The 21002-nt window shown below is 44.0% G+C and overlaps 1 protein-coding gene across 16 annotated transcripts in view; it reads right to left on the bottom strand.

The window, feature by feature from the left end:
* The window catches only part of KAZN (kazrin, periplakin interacting protein), a 756723-nt gene that overhangs the window by 172500 nt on the left and 563221 nt on the right, over nt 1-21002 (bottom strand). For 3 of the 16 annotated variants that reach the window (XM_065575411.1, XM_065575419.1, XM_065575418.1), the window contains exon 1: nt 12198-12339. The exons of 10 other annotated variants lie outside the window; for them this stretch is intronic. In XM_065575411.1, the coding sequence (XP_065431483.1) occupies nt 12198-12273 (76 nt within the window). In that variant the 5' untranslated portion in view covers nt 12274-12339. Of the gene's footprint in view, nt 1-11729; nt 12019-12197; nt 12362-21002 lie in introns of those variants that run through there. 3 more of the 16 variants (XM_065575414.1, XM_065575412.1, XM_065575413.1) reach the window with 3 other exon arrangements.

The following is a 21002-nucleotide window of genomic DNA, read 5'->3' as shown; positions in this document are numbered from 1 at the left end:
TCTATGACCAAGATGGGGCGGCTTCATGTACCAAGCAGCAATTTCACCCAGCAGACCTTCCAAATAATGAGCCTGATCCCGAGAAGTGCTGAGCGTCCTTAACTTCCATTAGTTTGAAAAAGCCAACGAGGGTGCACAGCACCTCAAGGACTCAATCCCAGAGCTCATCGGGGAAATATCATGGCCGGAATTCAGCCGTGCTTGTGGATTAAAGACCGCAGGACGCAGCCCGGGGCTTTAAAAATCCATATCAAGCCTGTCCTCCAAATATTCAAATGAGCTACTGTAGTGTAGCGAAGGGATTTAATTGATTAGTGGGTAAATCACTGACATACCCATTACAGCTGGATCCAGGCTAAAGCGTGCTGTGCCTGACCCTGCAGGGTCACAGAAAGGCGACTCATTACACTAGGTCTGTTGAAAATGTGCTCTGGGAGTGAGCTATTGAGTGGTACAATCATTCCCTCACACCTCCACTGTTCAGCCTGAATAGCGGAGGTCAGACTTTTTGCTGACTGTCCGCGGCCTGTGCTCAAAGCACGGCAGTATGCGTGCCTAACTCTAAGTCAATGGGTTTTAAGCGGGCAGTGAAGAGCGCACACTGATTTGGGACCTATATTACTGTTATTCAGCACTTGAATGCAGAGAAATGTAATCTCCGCCTCCCTTCATTTCTTCGATGGAAGAGGAAAATCCGGTGCCAAATGGAGAAGAAAAATGGATGGCAAGGAGAAATTACCACCTAGAGATAGGACTTTATATCTCATCCCCAAAGACAGTATTGTACAGTACGAGCTTGGGATTGTTTACAGGAAATTCATGCCACTTACTACTCGGTAATACAGTCTCACTACACATATATAGTCTTCTGATATGCTTTGCAGAGATAATAGGATAGTTGATACGCAGTCTCAAGATCAATGTGACCAGAAGCCAGCATAAGTGGACTCCCACCTGTTAGCAAGAATTAGACTAAATAAATCTTCCCTCCATTTCCCTTCTCTACTCTTCTTAGAGTAGTTCTGATTCTGTTTCAAAATTATTACTACTTTTTTTTCCTGCTTGGGAGGAAAGTTAGAACTTGGGAAGTCATGAAAAATAATTATTAAAAGAATGATCATCGGTTGGGAAAGCACAGACTGCCAAACGAGGGATTTTTTTTTTTTAAAGTCTCATTTATGTCACTAACACATTTGATTATTAGAACTCGGGTGATGTACTCAGTGATGTACCTAAGCACATGAGATACACCATTCCCCACATGTGATTAAAATTAGGCATATACCTTAGTGAATCTGGGTCTAAAAGTGTATGGAAATCAGACTTAGTTACTCCATTTATGCTGGCTATTAAAGTGGTAGGTCACTACTTCTGTTTAAAGGTTAACCTTTCCACAGCCTCTAAAACCAACATGATTAGTTGGATTCTGTTGAAATTTGGTGTGCCACAAGGCAGGGATCATGACCTAAATTTGGGGTATTTGAGGCAGGGGTTGCAGAGATATAAGCCCTAAAACAATAGCCATTTTTCAAAAAGTTTCTAGGTTTTGGGGTTTTTGTGTGTGTAGCACTAGAGATCAAACTATTAATGTGATATGGGTTCAAATGGTCTCAGTGTGTCAAGTTTTACCCCAGATAGCGCAGACACCCACTAAATCTTTGGGGGACCCAAACTGAGAACAATATTTAAGAAAATATACATTTTACAGTGTGCATGGCCCACTACAGAAAAATGGCTAGAGGGTTTCCATTTCATCTTATATGCGTAAGGCCTAACTTTTGTAAGTGCTCTAAAATCCAACGGTTACGCAGAATGCTTTGCAATTTGGTGTGCCTTGCAGGGGCACAAGGCAGCGTTAGAGGTCCGAATTTGGGGCCATTTGACCGATGGGTTCCTGTGTCACAGGCTCTGCAAACAAGTTTCCTTTCCGCAGCCTTGTACAGTTAAACTGAGGTCCTACTGGCGGCGTGAATCACAGACCTTATTGAGTTGCATGGCTGTGAACAACTCACCCTTCAATTAACGTAACTGAGGATACGTTAATCACAAGTCCCTACCTAAAACAAAAGGCGTTTTAGACTGAGTGGCTGGAGGTTGGACAATTTGTGAGTCACAGGCGGCCATTTTATTTTGGAGGAAACGTAATAAAAGTATTGTTGGGGAAAAAACTAGACACATGAATGCCTCCTGAGAAAGGGAGGGAGGGACATTATGGGGCCGTGGAGGGGAATAGAGAGAGGGATTTGGGGTTGCACTGAGTTGAGTTTTGCCCCAGGCAGTGATGGCACCCCACTAAATTCATGTTTTGCACCCTCCAATCCGTGTGAGCAAAAGGAAGAGCTGCATTTGTACCTTTGGAATCTAGCAGGCATCATTTCAGTGCAGAATTAGGGCTTCTGATTTTAGGTTTTAACTGATAAACACCAATAAAACACCCCCGAGAACAGGGGGAAAAATCAAATTGGGGTTTAGCCAATCAACAATGAAAAACATCAGAAATGGTTATTGAGATTCCGTTGACTTCACCCCGTTCCCAGTGCACTTTGTTTATATAAGCGAAGTCCCTGCTTCTTGTCTTGTATCTAATTGCTTATTGACTATGGGGGTGTGATTTCTAAAGGGCACTAGCGTGTCACACGTTAATAGGTCCGTGTCGACCCTGCTGATGAGCATGAAAGGTTTCCTAATGTGCTTTACCATAGCGCTGTTTGAAACAGTACTACGTTAAAACTCACCAGGGACAAACACAGTAAATGCTAAAGCAGGGAGTCAACAACAACTAACATTTAAGTCATTTTTTACACAGATAATACAAATTAAAATAGATCCTATTTAGACAAGAATTTTGGGAAACACCTAAAAAACAAACAAAATCTTCTCACAGCAAAGGAAAGGTTCCCCTCCCCAGCAAAACCCCTGATTTTTGGACATTTACATAGGAGTGAAAAACAGCTAAAAATATCCTGAAAATTAATAACCCCTAAAACCAGAAGTCCTATGTATGCTATATAATATAACAAAGGGTATTGTCAGTAGCGAGCTGGGATATGAGAGCAGTCTAAGCATTTATGATCTGCATGTGCTCCAGGTAGAGCAAGTGTGGTCAGTGCCCGGCATCGCTCTACTGACTTGTGGAGGCGGTAGTTTGCTCTGCTTGGTAGAGGTGTGTTGTGAGATGTGTGGATTACTTTGCGGTGTGTGACAGAGCTGAGAGTGCGATAGGAGATCTAGGTTTTGCACCCTCGCGTGTGTGTTTGGAAAGGGAAGAGATGTCTGGGTACTTTCAGGATGAAGTAGGTATAATTTCTATTGGGTATTGTGTAGGTTGGGTCAGTAACAGGACATAAAGCTTTTATTATAAAGGATACTGTCAGCAGTGAGGTGGAATGAGAGATGATCTTAATGCTTTAATGATGGTTAATTGAACGAGTAGGCCGTGATGATACCCTGTGAGTAAGTGTAAGGGAGTTGTAAAAGGCTGTGAAGTTGTTCTTAAATTATATGCAAGTGGTATTCTTTTGGGGGAGTTGGCTAAGTGTGTGGGTGTATGCCAGGCTCTGGTACCTCCAGAATCTCAGTGACAAGGGTCAGCATGAGCGTGGGCATATTGAGGAATTGCTTAAATAGGGTAGAGGGAAGGTGGACTGGAAACCATTTTTTTTTTCTTTTTGTCCTTCAATGGTGTTAGATGGGAGGCTGTGGGTGAGAGTGAACAGGTTGTAAAAGGAAATAAAGAGCTTGTATGTGAGTCAACAGTGTGATGCTGTTGCAAAAAAAGTGAACATCCTTCTGGGATGTATTAGCTGGAGCATTGTAAGCAAAACACAAGAAGTAATTCTTCCGCTCTACTCCGTACTGATTAGGCCTCAACTGGAGTACTGTGACTAGCTCTGGGCCCCACATTTCAGGAAAGATGTGGGCAAATTAGAGACAGTCCAGAGAAGAGCAACAAAAATGATTAAAGGTCTAGAAAACATGAGCTATGAGGGAAAATTGAAAAAAAATGGGTTTGTTTAGTCTGGAAAAGAGAAGACTGAGAGGGGACATGATAACAGTTTTCAAGTGCATAAAACGTTTTTGCAAGGAGGAGGAGGAAGAATTGTTCTTCTTAACCTCTGAGGATAGGACAAGAAGCAATGGGCTTAAATTTCAGCAAGAGAGGTTTAGGTTGGACATTAGGAAAAACTTCCTGTCAGGGTGGTTAAGCACTGGAATAAATTGCCTAGGGAAGTCGTGGAATCTCCATTATTGGAGATTTTTAAGAGCAGGTTAGACAAACACCTATCAGGAATGGTCTAGATAATACTTAGTCCTGCCATGAGTACAGGGGACTGGACTAGATGACCTCTCAAGGTCCCTTCCAGTCATATAATTCCAACAACTATGGGTTGGCAGCATAAAGGTATGTATGTTAACAGGGTGTATTGGAGCATTTCTGAAAGAGGGTAGAGTTAAGGTTACATGGGCAATCTTAACTCTGCATTTCCTGTTTTTCAAAATTTTGCATTTTGCTCAATTCAGCATTCTGCAAGGGAATGGCATAACGCCAAGCAACCTTAACTCTGCATTAACATAGGGTATTTTTAAAAAACAAACAAACAAAAAAACCCCTTAAAATACAAAGAGTAAATTCAGTCAGGTTGGGCAGTTAAACTAGTTAGGTCAATTGCATTCCCCGGCTTCACAAATACTATCTATCTATATCTATTTATAGATATAGATATAGATAAATAAATAAATAACCAGCTCTTATATAGCACTTTCATCAGTAGATCTCAGGGTGCTTTACAAGGAAAAGCATCATTTTACAGATGGGGAAGCTGAGGCACAGAGAGGTGAAGTGACTTGCTCAAGGTCACCCAGGAAACCAGTGGCAGAGCTGGCCACAGAATCCAGGTCTCCCGAGAGTTCCAGTCCAGTGTTCTATGGAAACACTGCCTCTTCTCTACAAGCACACTGTGGTTGTGTTTGGGTTGCTAACAGAGCTGGTGGAAAAAAGAGGAAGGAAATCCTGAAAATGCTAATTATTTTTCCATTTTGTCATCAAAATTTTGAAATTCATTCAGCCAGCTCTAATTTATAATACTGAAGAATAAAGTTTGAAAAACAAAAACGCCTTCAAAAGCTGACTTTGTCCATGTTTTAACTCAGACTGAATACAAAATGATACTCAAATAGATGGTAGGATATTTTAAAATTAAAAATTTAAATTTTCTGTGAGCACATGCAGGCTTTGTGTAACACTCTCAGCTAAGCGGGAGCCCGAAATAATGCTGGTTGACTTCCGCAACACATGAAAACCAAGCAATAGATCAAATTTCACCACGCCAGTTCACTTCAGTAGAAGTTGAGGATTTTCTGAAGTTCAGGCTACTTAATTTAAGCCACCTAAACATGAAAGAGTTTGGTGACCAAATTTGAAATAATTGATCTATATTTTTCTGAGACCACATTACTGGTTATATGTTTCATAATGGAATCTCACACAGACAGTGAAATGAACCCTACAGATAAGGTGTAAAATTCTTTATTGCATCAAGCAATTTGCTATTGCACGGAACATTTTGTTTATGGGCGATTAGGAACACACAGCCTAACTGATGATGTCAAAGACACTGATGAAGACATGCCTCCATTCCTGCTGGAGTGGTTTGTTTAAATGTTCTCAGCTGGCTGAGAAAGAAATCACGTTCACACAAAGAAAGCAGAGGCAGTGAAGCGGACAATACCCATGAAAAAAAGACCTATGAAGTGCTACATAAGAGATGTGATGGGTCAGTTTATAGTGTTACTATTTTGTCATGACCACATTACACAGAGCCACAAGTACGCGCTGCTAGTCTCTCCAAGACAAGTGGCAATAAACTTTTTATAGCATCCCACACCATGTATTCAGTTTATGCCATATATATCCAATTACACAATTTGTTAATAGACTTCCTCTGTTCTGCTTTAGTCTCACTTGGTCCCCCCGCAACCCCCCATTTAAAAAGAGGGGGAAGCTAGTATTATGGCTAACTGGAAGTCAAGAGATCCAGGTCATAATCCCCAGACTTCTTGTGTGATCTTAAGGAAAATTATTTTCTCACCTCTCTGAGCTTCCATTTCCCCATCAGTAAAATGGGGTAATAAGAGTTAGTGACCTGTCAGGGTTGTGGTGAGGCTTAATTAATGTTTGCAAAGCACACTGAGGCCTGGTCTACACTACAAAGTTAGTTACAATGTTATTGTAGCCGTGTTGATTCCAAGATATTAGAGTGTGGGAGGCAATATCTTTTATGTTGGACCAATAATAGCTATTATCTCACGCACTTTGTCTCGCTACAAAATTAGGTCATTTAACTACATCGCTCTAGTCTGAGAAAAAGTTCACGCCCTGTGCAATGTAGTTAAGCCAACCTAAACCGATCCCATTAGGTCAACGAGCGGGCTACCACCTCCAGATGGAAAAGCCCCTTCCATCGCTGTAGTGTCTACAGCTTGGTGTTGCAGTTGTGCTGCTGTATCATTTCTAGTGTAGACATACACTATGGAAAGCACGATATGTTTATTTAGACTCATCAAAATGCTCCTAAAACATTAAGAGCAAACTTTTTGGCCAGCCCCTCAGTATCTCGAGCAGGCCTACCAGAGTGCCTAATCCAAACACCCCCAAAAAACTCAGAGAAGTTTGTCCACTTTGCATTTGAGCCATTTGCAGCTTTGATGCAAAGCCCATACATCTGCCTAGATTGGCTTGAACTAGGGCGCAGTGTGATTTTAGAAGGAAACTCAAAATCACGCAGTTTTCACACGGTTTCAAGTTCATGCACAGACGCAGTTGATCTGATAGCTTTCATGACCACTTCTGTGATATAAACAAGACAAAGACAAACAGGGATATAAACTGCACTGGGTACACAGACATTCCAATAAAGACGCACAAGAGAGACCAAGTTAACAGGACTTGGATTAGTCTGCTAGGGGCAAAGGTTATAGCTCTTGCAGAAGAGGTTTGACAAGCTAGTCCCGGGGAGCAGCCTGTGGTATTTATGCGAGATACTGAGAGAGAAACAATCAGAGATCATTACAAAGAAAACCAAACGATGACACCTTTTCTGGAAATAGAGCAAGGGGATGCAAAACTGTGTTTTCGAGGAGATTACCAACTGCTGCTGAGAGTGGATATTTTATAAATGGGTGTAGAAGGGCGAATGTGCAGCTGGATGGCTCTCAGAGCACAACATTTTGTGGCTGTTTATGGAAAACACAGAGCAGTACAGTATATTACAGAGGGTCCGTACCTCAGTCATATAGGGGGAGAAGCACTATCTGTAATATGGGGAAATTGCTGGGGCAGCATATCGATTAGTTAAGATGAGAACAGTGAATTTTGGTGATGGGAGTAAAGGGTTAAATAGAAGGAAATAATTCTTATTATCAATTATATGTATTGTGGTATCATCTAGAGACCCTTATCAGAGCCTGGGGGTCTCATTGTGCTAGGTATATACAAACCATCTGTCATACTTATATGGCCCCCAGCACTGCAGTATCTGAGTGTTTTCAAATCTTAAATATATTTATCCCCAGACTACGGCCATGTCTATACGTACAGCGCTGCAGGTGAAGACGCTCTAGGAAGATGTCGGGTGAAAATGCTCTGTGTTCTCTCCCGTCAGCATAAAAAAACACCTCTGTGAGCGGCAGAAGCTATGTCGAGCTTCTCCTGCCAACACAGCGCTGTGCACATGAGCGCTTATGATGACGTAACTTATGTCGCTCAGGGGGGTGGAATATTCACACCCCTGAGCGACATAAGTTTTGCCGACATAGGCTGTAGTGTAGACATAGCCTAAGTGACTTGCCCAGGGTCACACGGGTTATCTGGGGCAGAGCAGGGAATCTGGATCTCCCACGGCCTAGGTGGCACCCTAACTACTGGACCAACCTTCCTCTCTACAAATACATAATGAAACCATAGCCCCCGTTCCCCACAGTGTCCTAATCAACACAAACATTGACAGAGGGCGGAGGGGGATTTAAAGCCAAAGAGGGTTTGGAAAGTTTATCATCACTCATTACAGTGATGAGTGCATGGCTCAAGGGACAGCTTTTCAAGGCGAATAAGCAAATGTATTGTCATGCGAACTAAACCTTGGCTGGATCAAGAGAGCGAGCAGGAATTTTAAAAGAAAGGACAGAACTGTTTTATGGATGGGTATAGACAAAATGGATCAGGGTAAGTGGTGCCAATAGTGGCAAGGGGATGCTAAAAAAAGACAACACTATGTTGGCAGAGGCAGCAAGCACAGCTTGGCTGGAAGTTAAAGACAATAATGGCTGTTTTATTGTCATATAGGACACCTCCTCCTCCCCTCCCTCCCCGCACCAGCAGCTCAGAAAAGCAGGCACAAAAAACACTTTCATAGATTAAAGAGAGGCCTATAAAGAGGCATGAACATTGGCTAGGGGGGATTTTATCACTCAGTGGATTTGAACATAATTTCAGAATTAATGCATGAGTGTTCTTGTGCAGTTTATACAAATGGGGAAGATGAGAAGACAGAGAATGGGCTGAGGCCATTCTAGGCTTTCGATAGTGCTGAGAAAAATCAAATACATATAAGCTGGGGCGTGTCAAGCAACCATTAACCACATTAAACACATTGTTTTTCTTTAATAATCAGTACCACTGCTTGGAAAAGGTTCACTGGCCTGAAAGCATTTACCCTGGTCCCCCCCGGCCCGCTTTTGGAATTGTAAAATCACACCATTCTGATTACTATCTTGCTTTCATCCCCACTCCTACTTCAGTCCTGAGCTAATTTTAAGTAGGCAATTTCTCACGAATTACTTGTGTAAAAGCTGAATGCCTTTCCCAGCTGAAAGCTGAGGTTTCAAGTGCGGTTAATAAAATGGTCTAGTCAGTTTCAGTTTTCCCTCTAGTCAATTGCTAGACAACCTTACTTTCAGGTTCTCCTGACCTAGCAAATTGCTACAGGGGCAAGAAAAAAAAAGAATAAAAAAAAAGTTTCCTTTATAATGAAAAGAAATGTCATGGAAATATTTGGATTTAGTCTTTGTAATTTTTTAAAATAAAGTCTAAATGAGGGTCCTTTTAAAATTAGGGATAAAGCTGAAGTATTCCACATGAAAAGCAGAATAGAGAGGATGAGTTGCAAAGAAAGTCTCTGAAGCAAACAGTGCAAGGCTTTTAGGCAGTGGAATAGAGCAGGTGGAAAGATGGAAGGAGGAGCTCACTGCAGAATCCATGGACAGTGGGCCTTAAACTTAAATGGGCAGCTATGCTGGGCCAGAAATTTCTAGAGGAAATTGACCTTTGGGAACGACTGAACTGCCAGAATATTTGCATTGGTCAAAGGCTTGGGCAGAGCCAGAACTATACAAATTATCTTCTTGCCTGGCTTGTCCATCTCTAACGGACACTGGCTAATAGAGGGAAGACATTGACCGATGCTAATAATAAGCTTTCTAAGATTGTAACTAAATTCACGTTGGGGGGCCGGGGGAGAGGGGAAATGGAGGATATTTAATCTGTTCAGGAATTTCATGCGGATCGCTTATTAAAAAGTAAAGTAACCAAGATCCTAATCCTGCAATGTGTCCTCAATGCCCATTGGCTTCAGGATCAAGCACTACTATATAAAGATGGTGAAGGAGGAGCACGATGTTTAAAAATCTCTTGACTACAGGAGGGAGGTGAATTATTGGAGAAAATAAGAATCTACAAATGTCCACTAAATGTTAGCGGGTTCACATGGGAACATACATTGATTTAGTCCTTCTTACCAAACTAACTAGGATTAATGGTCAAGGTCTCTGAAGACTAAGCAGCAGGTGTCATGCTCCCACTGACTTTGAATGATATCTTCAAGGATCCCTTCCGAAGCTGAGCGCTTGCATCCCAAAAAGAGGCACCTCACTCCATATTCAGACACTTGAATAAGTAAGTGGCCTGATTCTCAGAACTTGAGAGTCAAATCCAAGCAGCAACCCTTCCTTTTAGGGTTTTTAATAATATAAAGCTTCTAATATTTCTGTTCAAAACACTGTCTGCTCTTGTTTCAAGTTCCAAAAAGACTCACAATACTACAGATACCATGTCAAACCGACTCATATCACAGACAACACGTGGAGTAATGTAATAAGCCATAGCACTAAAGTTGTAATGAACTGCCCGCCCTACTGGTTGGTCTCAAGATTGCTCACCTGTATGTCACATGGCCTATACAGCTAACAACCAGTAAGAATTCTGCTGAAGTTCAAGCAGTAAGATTCTTGTGCTTTTAGACCAGGAAGATCTAGGTTTTATCCCCATTATTTCCAAAAGAGAAAGTTGTCAAGCATGGTGACAACCATGAAGTCAGATCTGTGGCCAACTATGTTACAATCCCTTGTGTGTGTGCGCGCGTGTATACACACACACAAATTATATATAGCTCCTTTGATCTACAAATCTAGCGTACAGGGAGTTTTCAGAAATTATATTCACAGCCACAGTGCGCATGTGTATATCTCTATATAGGGATGTGCACACTTGCAGATGCAATGTAGATTATTACAACTACAGCAGTAAACCTAGATAACACACACACACAAACACACCCGGTTCCTGTGTCTTTTTCCAACTCACTGCATCTGCTTTTTTAAAAAACAAAACTGGATGATGTGTTCACTGTTCAGGCAAACAGATTCTCATTTTGGCTATACATTCCCAGCCTTCTAAGTCTGAATGGAAATTGGCAGGTTCCTTATGCGGTGGGACAGAGTCCACCACAGACTGTTTCATAATGACTGAACTTTGGGATAGGGCTAAGGGGGAGTGAGGAGGGAGGAGAGAATATCGGAGATAGGGAAGGAAAACTGGAATATTGCAAAGACTCAAAATTATTTTCCACTCAAAATAAAAGGCCAGAGCAATGAAGCTCCATCCATTTACATCAGCAGAGGAACTGGCCCAAGTTCCTTAGGGGCACTTTATGCCAAGATTTTCATCTGATCCAGAGGTTCATCTGCATTTGAATGAGAGAGCCCCTCAGACACAATTCAGGCAGCCTGGATACAATTCCTCACCTGCATCTTCCTGTAGCCCCACATCTGAACTACTCACAAGCACCATGCAATTCAAACAGAGGGTCAACTTGTAAACTTCCAGCCTGCTCACAAGCAGTTTATAACTTTAAACTTCTCTTCTCGGGTTTCTGTAATGACCTGAGATGGGCTAACGATCCACAAATCAGCCTAACACCACATGTATCTTCTCAGCACTGTAATTTCCCTTTCTGCGTTGGTGGTGGTGCTCGGTTTGAAAAATGCAGCAATTTCCCCATTTGTAGCCAATCTTTCAACCTGTGAGTATAAAAACTACAAAGAAGCCAGTTATTTCTAACCCATTTGCTGAGCAACTCGGCAGTATCAGAGGGAGAGTTTACAAATAGTCTTAAACAGTTCAGAAAAAAGAAAGCCCTAATGCGCATTAAATGAAACTGCAACCAGTCTCATCAGAAGCAAAGACAGAGAGCAAGATTACCCGAGGCAAAGAATGCACAACTGCCTCTCCATTGCTTTAAAGCCAAGCACGCCGCAAACTGTATCTTATAATCCCATCACTGTACAGCGATCATTACGGTTTAGAAACTAGCAACAGGACAGTCATATTTCATACATATTTGACTGGTTTTCTGGGCTGCTGCTCCTGGAATCAGCTTCCCAGACTGAACACTCACCTTTCTTTTAATATTGCAGTGACCAACAAGAGGTATCGCTTCTGGCTTTTCTGTTCATGATCCTCAAACGGTTAAAACAACCGCTCCGCGAGTTAACCACTCATTCGCAAGTTTTAAAAGCAAGAACTTTCCCACACAGCTCCCTTTGAACATCTGCAGCCCACACATGCTTGCGTTTAACAGACAGGGTTGCTGAATTTTTTTTTCCTTTTCCTCCCACAGACACAGAGTTTTCCCCAACAGCAAAGGAATGAAGGAACAGAAACTAACCAGAATTCTGGAGGACTGTTTGTTTCAATTAACAACCAGCTTGGAAAAATCACTGGGCGTGTAATGACCCAAACAACAGGCAGGGCCTGAAAGGAGGACTCACTCCATCAGCAATTTTCACAAACGCACACACAAGTGTTGTTCCAAACTCTCCTAACCCGCGTCTAAGGCAGTGCAGTTCCACTGGGGCAGACATACCTGGCTTGCTCTCCTCGCTGTCCGATTTCATGTTGGGAGATTTTTTGGCTGCCCTGCGAATGGCTGGAGATTGCATTCTGTCACTCTCACTCTCCTTCCCCCCGACTCCTCCCCAGCAGGGCAGGAAGTGCAGTGTGCTTACCTGTGTGGCTTGGAATTTGACCCCTTGGCAGGTTGCTGACTGTGCTAGCATGATGTCACTGACAGGGAGGTGTGGTTTTCCACCCAGGGGAGGTTTCTAGGTAGAGAATGAAGGTGCACAGAACAGGGAGGTCAGAATTCGTGGCTTTTAAAAGCTCTTTGGGCACCATCTCTCTCTGCTTCCCACTAACTCCTGATTTCTGAGTTAATTCTTGTCACCACAACTCACCGGGTCAACTTTTTGCCGAGTCCTGTAGATGACCTTGTCAGTGACACTTTGCAGAAAACAGGAGGGAGAGAATTTAGCATTAGCTGCTTTATATTGGGGAGAAGGATTCTTCCCTTTCCAACTTGTTCTTCAAAGTAAGTCAATATAATCAAAATCTGTCATCTACTCTGCAGCTCCCGTGTGATTAATGAACTCTATTAGGTTACTCTTATGAATAACACTGGAGGATCAATAACTCGGCAGGCAGCATGGTCTAGTGGATAGGTCACTAGACTAGGTGACGAGCTGTGTTCCCAGCTCTGCCTCTGACCTGCTGAGAGACATTGGGCAAGTCGTGTCCCCTCTCTGTGCCTCAGTTTCCCCCACACACACCTTGTCTTGTCTATTCAAACTGTATGCTCTTTGGGGGTAGAGACTGCCCTGATTGGGGTCTTTAGGCATCAAAAGTGCCAAAGTGACTTAGGCTCCTAACTCCAATTTTCAAAAAAGGGACCTAGGCAATTTACCATCAACTTTCAATAAGGATGAGGCTCCTGTATGCCTAAGAACTTGTCTACATAGGGGCACACAGTAAAAATAATCCAAATGAACTAAGGGTGTGAATTTAAAGTGTCTTAGTTAAACCACATTATATGTGTGTGAACGGAAGACTTTTCTTCAGAATTAAAGTGACCTTAATTTAATTGACCTTAATTCGTGAATTAAGTGAATTAAGTTCAATCAAATTACGGTCACTTTAATTCTAAAGAAGAGTGTCCACAAAGAGGTTTAACGCAATTTAAAAAGTTGATTCAGATTAATTTTCGTGAGTGTCCCCATGGAGACAATCCCTTTCCCTACCGCAGTACAGACAGTAAGGAAGGGTAGCAGCAGCAGGTTGCCTATACACTATTCTCCAAGGTCCTACCTATACAATAACTGTGTCTATACTAGCCCTTTCTCTACCATATTATTGCCAACAGTGCAGTTACATTGCTAATAACAATGGTGAGGAAACTGAGGCACAGGGAGGTTAGCTTCAGCCATGTCACACTGTCTTGTACATGAGACACTAGATGACTCAGGGTCATGAAAATGGACTATCCAGCCTTGTGGGTGACCGGCTTGACTCCAGTTTAGTTTGGTAGCGACTGAAAGCTGTTACCAGCTACTGGCTGTTTGATGATAGACTTTCACAGACCAGTTGCTAGTGGATAAATATCCACAACACAAACCCACCCCTTACCACTGGCAACTCTATCCCGGAAGGGAGGTCAAGAACGGAATGGGTCATAAAGCCTGAACTCCCCCTGGAAACGGGGGGACAGGTTTGGCACACTGCTGTAGCTAGGGTGACCAGACAGCAAATGTGAAAAATCGGGACAGGGGGTGGGTGGGGGTAACAGAAGTCTATATAAGAAAAAGACTCAAAAATCGGGACTGTCCCTATAAAAATCGGGGCATCTGGTCACCCGAGCTGAAGCCGTTTGGGGGGGAAGCTTGCCCTGCCACTGATGGCTCTGTACCTGTTGTGAAGAGGCCTTCGCCTAGGGCAGCCACCCTGTCCCCTTTCACCAGCGCTAAATTCATTAGCAATTTTTGCTGGAAGTGGTACATGGCTCTACTGGTGCATTCTCTCTCATATATGGGCTACAGGAGGCAGTCACCAAGCAGGAAGGCAGGAGATGAGCCAATAGAAAGTGAGAAGATGGCATGGGCGTGAGGGGGAACAAATACCACAGCAACAGGGTAAGAGAGGGAAATGGAAATGTGTCTTTATAATATAACGGGAGGATAAAAATACGTTGTAGGCTGAAGAGGCCACCTATGAATGGGAAGAGGTCAAAGTGAACAGGCACAAGTTGTTACATTTTCTGCCATGATTTGTTTTTATCATCATTTAGGACGTTTTACAGCTCCTGCCCTCAAAACCAGGCCCTATTTGTAAATGATTTGCCACGTCGAACAGGTGGAGAAGGCAGACAACACTTGGGGTGCCTGGATTTAGGTCTGTCTCTTTATTGCGCCTCGTAATGGCCAAAGTGGAGTAATAATACTGATTGATTGGACGGGTTAGGACCCCGGACGGGCAAACACATTCCAGCTGCTGAGATGAGGTCATATGACCTTGTTTCACACTATTGTCCTGCTAGCTGCTCAAGGCTGGTCTGCGATTGGCCGAGACGAGGTGACCGGACGCTTTGTGTGTCTAGCTCACAACGTGCAGACTTCTTACAAAATAGCTCATCTGGTTTATTTTCCATTCTTCCCCACTCCTACAGGGCCAGCTTTAGGCATTAGGCAACGAGAGGCAGCTAACTACGGTGCATCATCCCAATGGTGAGGTCACTCCCCTCGAGGCGAGCTGAGTCCAGAGCAGAAAGGCCACAAGGAGACAAACTTTCAGCCCCAAGGAGCTTACACAATAGCCTCATAAACCCAAATAACAGTCTATTGCCCTCTTGCAGCCCCTTGCCACCGAGCTGCCAACGATGGTGAACTAAGCCTCACAGCCTGCCCGGCAGTAAGTATATGGGGAAACCGAGGCACGGCACCGTGAATCGACTTGTCCAAAGTCACACAGTGAGCGGCAATGCCAAGAACATAACCCAGAACTCCTGAGTCCCCGTCCCATGTGCCTTAACCACAAGCCATGCTTCCCCATTGCAATGAATGCAACTAGCTAGCGTGGGATGAAACCAAGGGTCAAAATCTTTTCTTCTATATCCCCGTCTTCTCACAGTCAGGACAGGGGGCATAGAACCAGGAGTGGCTGTCATTGACCTCTCCCTTCTGAGCGTCTCCTGCAGACGTGCTTCTCTATACCTCAGTCACATCTGCCCCAGAATCTGAGCCGTGCACATCACAAATCTCTTAACGGTAAGAGCAGTTCCCAAAATCAGGGTCACATTCATCTCATTACTGCTTCTTCTGCTAGGAGTGCGCTATCTCTGTTTCACTGTCCACCAGCTCCAGGGGCACTAGTCGATAAGATTATGTCATTCAGAGCAGGCATCAGCCTTTCTCCCTGTGACAGCCTATAGCGTTTCATCAGCAACAGTCCAACGTCCAGCAGGCTAGATAAAGATCACCTTTGGGTTTGTCACCACACAGTCCTGTCTCCTCTCTGCCCCACAGGAGCACTGTAGGCATATAGCACACTGCCCTCCTGGAAGCTTTTTGCAGTCGGTTGTAAGGCCTCTCTCCCCGGTTGTGAATTTACAATCAGGAGGAGCTCTGGACACTAGTAGATGCATCCTGCACTGTCCCTTTGCAGCAGCTGGAGTATTTCCATGGAGCCAGCCAGCAGAGCTGGGCCACACGGTTCAGATTCAGAACCAACTACCTCCAGAGCCCAGAGTCATTTGGATCTGAGAGTTTGGTTCAGACCCCTTCACCAGCCACATGTGCTTTCTGACACAAACAGGCTGTCTAGCCAGCACCCCCAGACAGGGGATCCATTATGTACAGGGCTTGCCTGCGACTCAAGATTCCTAAGCCTCCGTGCTGCACGCTGACTTCTCACATTTTCACAGCAGCTGTGCATGTGAGCTCATTTTGCTCTTTGTAAACAAGGCTGTAATCCCGTGCGGGGCCACCCGTATTTCCCTGGCTCGCCGTGGTTATGAACCAGTTACTGACTATAAAGGAAGAGGGGAGAGAGAAAGCGAAAAAAAAACCCCTCACTGTCTCCACATTATGGTTTGAAATCTAGGATGTGGAATTACTGCCTTCCCAGGCGAGGCCCCGCTTTCTTCTTGTTATGACTCGGGTCAGACAATGACCCGTCGCCCTGACCCGATGCTGACATGAAAGAAGGCAAAAGAGGTGACTGGCGACAGCTAGGGGAGAAGGTCAATTGGCAGTTTCCATTTGAAACATCCTCTTTCCCAGGGGCTGAGAGAGAATTTGGTCATTTTAATCTGCTCTAGACTGGAGAGATGGATTTTCTAAAATGGGGAGAGAAATAGAATTTGAAGGGTTTGTTTTCTCCTCTTTTAAATTATTGCTACTTTAGAGTTTGTCTTGATCATATTCTGTTACGGTTTAATTTTTGTAGGTTTACTGTTTTTAATTATTTATCTGTACTACTACCATGGCCTCCCTCACCATAGTTTCTGAACATTTCGTGATCTGTAATGTATTTATCCTCATCCCACCCATGTGAACAGGGCAGGTCTATTATACCCAATGTACAGATGGGGAACTGAGGCACTCAGAGGCTAATGGACCTGCCCAATGTCACACAGGAAGCCTATGGCAGAGCAGGGATTGTACACATGTTATTCTATTATTCAGAGATGAGTGAATTCCCAGCCATGGGAATACAAGACATGAAGGGCTTGATCCTGAGAGGTGCTGGACAGCTGCTACTCTAATGGGAGGTCCTGGGCACTCAGAAGAACTGCGTGGAGGCTGAAAGTTCTGTTTCGTGAAGGATTTGAGATTTCAAAATCTGGCTTCATTCTGAACGGGACGGAAATTTTTGAAATTCTCCATGAAGGAAAGGTCAGAATTGTTTGTGTATTTGGGGTCAACTGAATGTTACCTTTAGAGAAAACCTAAACATTTCATTTTGATTTTGACTTTAAAAAAATAATTGTATTACAGTAGCAGATACAATACAGAACAAATAAAACATTTTAAAAGAAAAGTCATTTCAAAATACATGCGGAACAAAATGTTTCCGTTTAACATCTAAATGTCCTCTTTGGACACGGTCAGCATGCTCCCGGCCCTTTTTTCCCAAAAAGGGAATTCTGGTGAAATTGGTCTGATTTCGCAAAGTATTTTGATATCCCCAGAACAGCACATTCCGACAGAATATGGTTCCATCAAAGTTTCTCCAGCCAGTGCTGGTACTCATCACCCTGTCTTATGTGCATGATCCTGCTAGTTTGGAGTGCCATCAACTCCCACTGAAGCCAATGGGCGTTGAGGGCTATCCACAGCTCACAGGACAGGGCCTTCAATGATCTTGTGAACTGCCGTGCATGGCTTGAGCTGGGAGCGCCTCAGGGGGGCTTCAAACCTCCCTTGACCCTTTGTTGTAATAGTAACAGGAGTGTCAGTGTATGTGCAGTGTTTTCCTACAACACGATGTTCTTTGCCAGCATCACAGCTGCTCTCTTGAAGCAGATGCAACTTTGGGGATTAAAGACTAACCGGAACTGGGAAAAATACTGTAGAATTTTTAACAACGTTGCTCTGTTTCCTCATAAATCTATTTGGAAGTGGGTTTTGTTTTTGTTTTCTCATTTTAATAAGAGCCAGCTCCTACCATCTGCCTTTCTTGCGCTGTCTTGGCTGGTGAGTGGTGTTTGGCTTGGCACTGCCAGCCTGGATGCTGACATGGTGGCACACAACTGGCAAATGCTTGACATCACTCGTGTTGCTGATGCCAAATGCCAGCCTGGAAAAGAGATCCCCCAGCAAAGGACTGCTAGTATCCAGCCTTTAACCCTTTCAGGTGTTCCGTGGGAAAAGGCAGAGTGTTTTCCACAGCGGAGTTTCCCTCCCTCCCCCACTTCCTGGTTGCCTTGATGGTGACATTGCAGCAGGTACCCCATCTAGCCACATCCTGCGCACAAAAGGATCACAGCCCTTGGGCAGCAAACCTTTTCCTCTGCCTCTCTCCTTCCTCTCCTCCAGCCAGACCCAGTCATTGCTGAAGCTCTGCCTCCATCTTCTCTTCTCTCCTACTTCTCTCCACTCTTGCTTTCTTTCTCTCCTCTTCCCATCCTGCCCTGCCACCCCCATACCTCACTTTCCCCTTCTCTCCATATGCATTGGAATAGAGGAATCAGTGTTTCATCCTCCCTCAAATCCTGTTCATCCTTCCCCTGGTATTCTCTTTCCTAATGTTTCTAGCCTCTTGTTTGATGCTCCTTCCACTTACTCCTGCTGATGCTTCACTTTTGCTGTCCTCCCACTCATTTCATGCTGATTCTTCCCTTCAGTTACTCTCCTCTCATTCTCTATTGATCCTCCACATCACCCCTTTCCCTCAGTCCCTGATGCTCTTCCATCTCCCCACCCCCATCAGTCCCTAATCAAGTTCTACCGTCTCTTCAAGCCTTTCTGGTGGCTCGGCCTCTTCCCACAGTCCGAGTGATACTCTTTGCGCCCCAGCAGTCCTGGGTGACACTCTGCCTCTTCCCCTCCATCCCAAAAGACAAGGCCTGTTCTCTCTCTCCCCCCTGGATTCACTGGCCGGCCAACGGTTTGGACAGCACTTGCCTCAGATTTCTACAGGACAATTGCTAGTGTACGTCGGAAAAGTTCATGCTTTGAAACAGAAAGGAAAAGTAGAAACAAGCACAGAGACCGCAGACCTGCCACATAGTTCTACAGCCTCAGAATAGCTCTGTAAATGGAGCTAGTCCAGCTGTTAGTCAGGTATTTGAACTACCCCAGCTGCCCTCTGAAAACAGCAGGATGCAGTTTCTGATCTCCTATCAACCAGGTAGGGAGTAATGCTACCGGAACAGAAGAGCTATACTTCTGAGAACGGTCCCACAATGCATGTGCCGATCAGCTGATCAGAGTTCTCACCTTTAGTCTTAGGTACCTCACATACCCTCAAGGCAAACCTGTTGTTGCTGAGACACCTGCCGGCAGCATGGCTGGCAAGACATTCACTGCATAAATCATGTCTACCTGCCGGTAATACCACTGAGCAGGTTATGAGCCTGAAAATCCTTGATCCTGGTACATATCCCTCGCCAATGTGTTACCTCCCATCTCCTACTGTTTGCATAACCCTTCTAGCGATGCGCTATTCGAAGGCGTCATCTGCAGAGTCAAATCGCTGGGCAGTTCTTCAGGCAGGGTTACCTTGGCTTTCCAACAGCCGAGTGCATCTGCACCGGAGCAGCAGCAGCTAAGATCAGGTCCCCACCTCCACACAGCAGTTAACCCGATCCAGACTAAACAGGGAGTGCTGAAGTCCACGGAACCCCACACCAACAGGACAGCTCGGTTACACCGATAACGCCACTCACTTCTATGGATTTGCACCACCGTAACGGAGATCAGAACCTGGCCCATGGTGTTGGTGAGCCACACAGGACTTGCCTGGACTTTAAGACAGTGGTGGAAGAAAACACCCCAAAACATTATGGGATCAGATCCAGCAAAACAGGACAAGCCATCTCAGAGCTAATGCATGCCACTCGCCAGTGTTTTCTGTAAGAGGTAGAGGTGCTTAGCTCCCTATAACAGGGTTCTGATATGTTGCCTGCTGAAATCTGTTCAGAACACCATAATAAAACACATATATTCATCTACATATATTCTTTTGCGTAGAGAACGGACCATTTTTTTCTATGCAAAAGAATAAATGGACACAAATCAGATGTCAAGAATTATAACATTCAAAAACCAATCGGAGAACACTTCAACCTCCCGGGACACTCAATAACAGACTTAAAAGTGGCAATTCTTCAACAAAAAAAACTTCAAAAACAGATTCCAACGAGAAACTACAGAACTGGAATTAATTCGCAAACTGGACGCCATCAGATTAGGCCTGAATAAAGACTGGGAGTGGATAGGTCACTACAAGAACTAAAAACTAATTTCCCCGTGCTAATTTTCCCCCTACTGTTACTCACACCTTCTTGTCAACTGTTTGAAATAGGCCACCCTGATTACCATTACCAAAATGATTTTTCCTCCTGTTGATAATAGTCCACTTTAATTGAATTGTCTCATTAGAATTGGTAAGGCAACTCCCATCTTTTTATGTACTATGTATATATATATCTTCCTACTGTATTTTCCACTCCATACAACTGATGAAGTGGGTCTTAGCCCACGAAAGCTTATGCCCAAATAAATTTGTTAGTCTCTAAGGTGCCTCAAGGACTCCTCATTGTTTTTGCTGATACAGACTAAACAAGGCTATAACTCTGAAACCTGGTATAAGGAAACACACTGTTGCCAGTCCTCACTGTTAGTCTTTACCACGCACTTGAAACTCTGGCTACTGTTGTCCCAACTATCCCAGTTGTCCCTGACAGAGAGGAGGATCAATGTTATTAACGTCACACTGAGAGATGAATAAAAATGTGCTGTGCCCTTCTCCCATCACTGCCTGTTGCATTACAATCAAATCCAGGGGTGGTTCTGCTTCCGCAGCAATACTTGTGCCATTACAATTACATTGCTACGAAGCTGCCCAAGAACAGATTCTTTGCAACCTAAATCAAAGGTGCTAGGCTCCTCCCGGGTGGAAAAAACAGTCACATGGCTAAGCCTGGAAGAAGGTCTGGGCTTGTATGTTTGTGGTACTGATTAATTGTGGGCTTTTGTTAGCCAACTAGCATTAGTCACATCTGCAGACCCAATACCACTATGCTCCCTTGTACTGTGTTTATATATAAAGATCTAGATAGCAGGGGCTGACGAGGTGGTCAGCTTTTAATTTAATGATCCCACCTGTACAGATTTGC

This window comes from Chrysemys picta, chromosome 21 (assembly GCF_011386835.1).
Source record: "Chrysemys picta bellii isolate R12L10 chromosome 21, ASM1138683v2, whole genome shotgun sequence".
Classification (NCBI taxonomy): Eukaryota; Metazoa; Chordata; order Testudines; family Emydidae; genus Chrysemys; species Chrysemys picta.
This window is presented reverse-complemented; position numbering and strand designations above follow the sequence as displayed.